The sequence below is a fragment of the Halyomorpha halys genome, unplaced genomic scaffold (genome assembly GCF_000696795.3).
Source record: "Halyomorpha halys isolate HHAL.00 unplaced genomic scaffold, Hhal_1.1 Scaffold309.1, whole genome shotgun sequence".
In the NCBI taxonomy this organism is placed as follows: Eukaryota; Metazoa; Arthropoda; class Insecta; order Hemiptera; family Pentatomidae; genus Halyomorpha; species Halyomorpha halys.
In genome coordinates, this window is record NW_027115271.1 from 861,006 (window position 1) to 861,782 (window position 777).

Consider the following 777-nt stretch of genomic DNA (forward strand, 5'->3'; position numbering starts at 1 on the left):
ATGGCATCACATTTCATCACACTATACTAAACCTCATATACCTTGATATACTTACTGCAAGAAATGCTTCCTTATTAAGCCTCAATGAAGGTGCTCTGTAAGCTGTAATATCCACAGGTCTGTTTGCCATCACCTGTATCAGGCGTATTATGTCTTTATTGGCTTTACTAACCTGGTACCAAGGAATATTGTAGATTTCGAAAGCCAACTTATCAACCTGAAATTTCATAACCTGCAGGCTAATAATCAAAATAAAAGTCAAGTCAAAATCCAAGCACAAGGAGAGCAAGTGTCTGCGGTGAAACGCATAAGGAAAACGTGCAAAATAATCACAAGGCTGTATCTTGCAACATTTCTATTTGTTAGTTATTTTTTTATAGAGCATTTATAATTTAGGTATTCCCCTGAATAAAATTTGAGGGATATTACCCAAATTAATTTTTATTAATGCTATAGCTAGTTTGAATAAATGGACTGTATTTGATGAGTAAAAATAAATGAAGAAAGGAGGTATAGGGAGAAAAGGCTCTATTCTCGATTGAATAATAAGTAGGGATAGGATTTTTATGTGCTAAAAAATCCGAAATAAGTACATAACTAGCGGAACGGCCACTCCCCGTTTCAATAATCCACTAGCGCAAGCCAACCAAGTTTACAACCTTCATTGGACCCCTCACCTAACCTTATAATGCCAAAAGGCAATCCAAGGTATCCTTAACAACCAACTATACATATAGCATACCTATACATAGTTTTCATTAAAGTAATTAGAAATTG

At 34.9% G+C, this 777-nt stretch overlaps 1 protein-coding gene across 1 annotated transcript in view; it reads right to left on the reverse strand.

The window, feature by feature from the left end:
* Window positions 1-777, reverse strand: part of LOC106681101 (uncharacterized) — a 9,604-nt gene that overhangs the window by 2,046 nt on the left and 6,781 nt on the right. Inside the window, exon 3 of the mRNA XM_014421256.3 lies at window positions 56-217. Within this exon, the coding sequence (XP_014276742.2) occupies window positions 56-217 (162 nt within the window). The remainder of the gene's footprint in view (window positions 1-55; window positions 218-777) is intronic.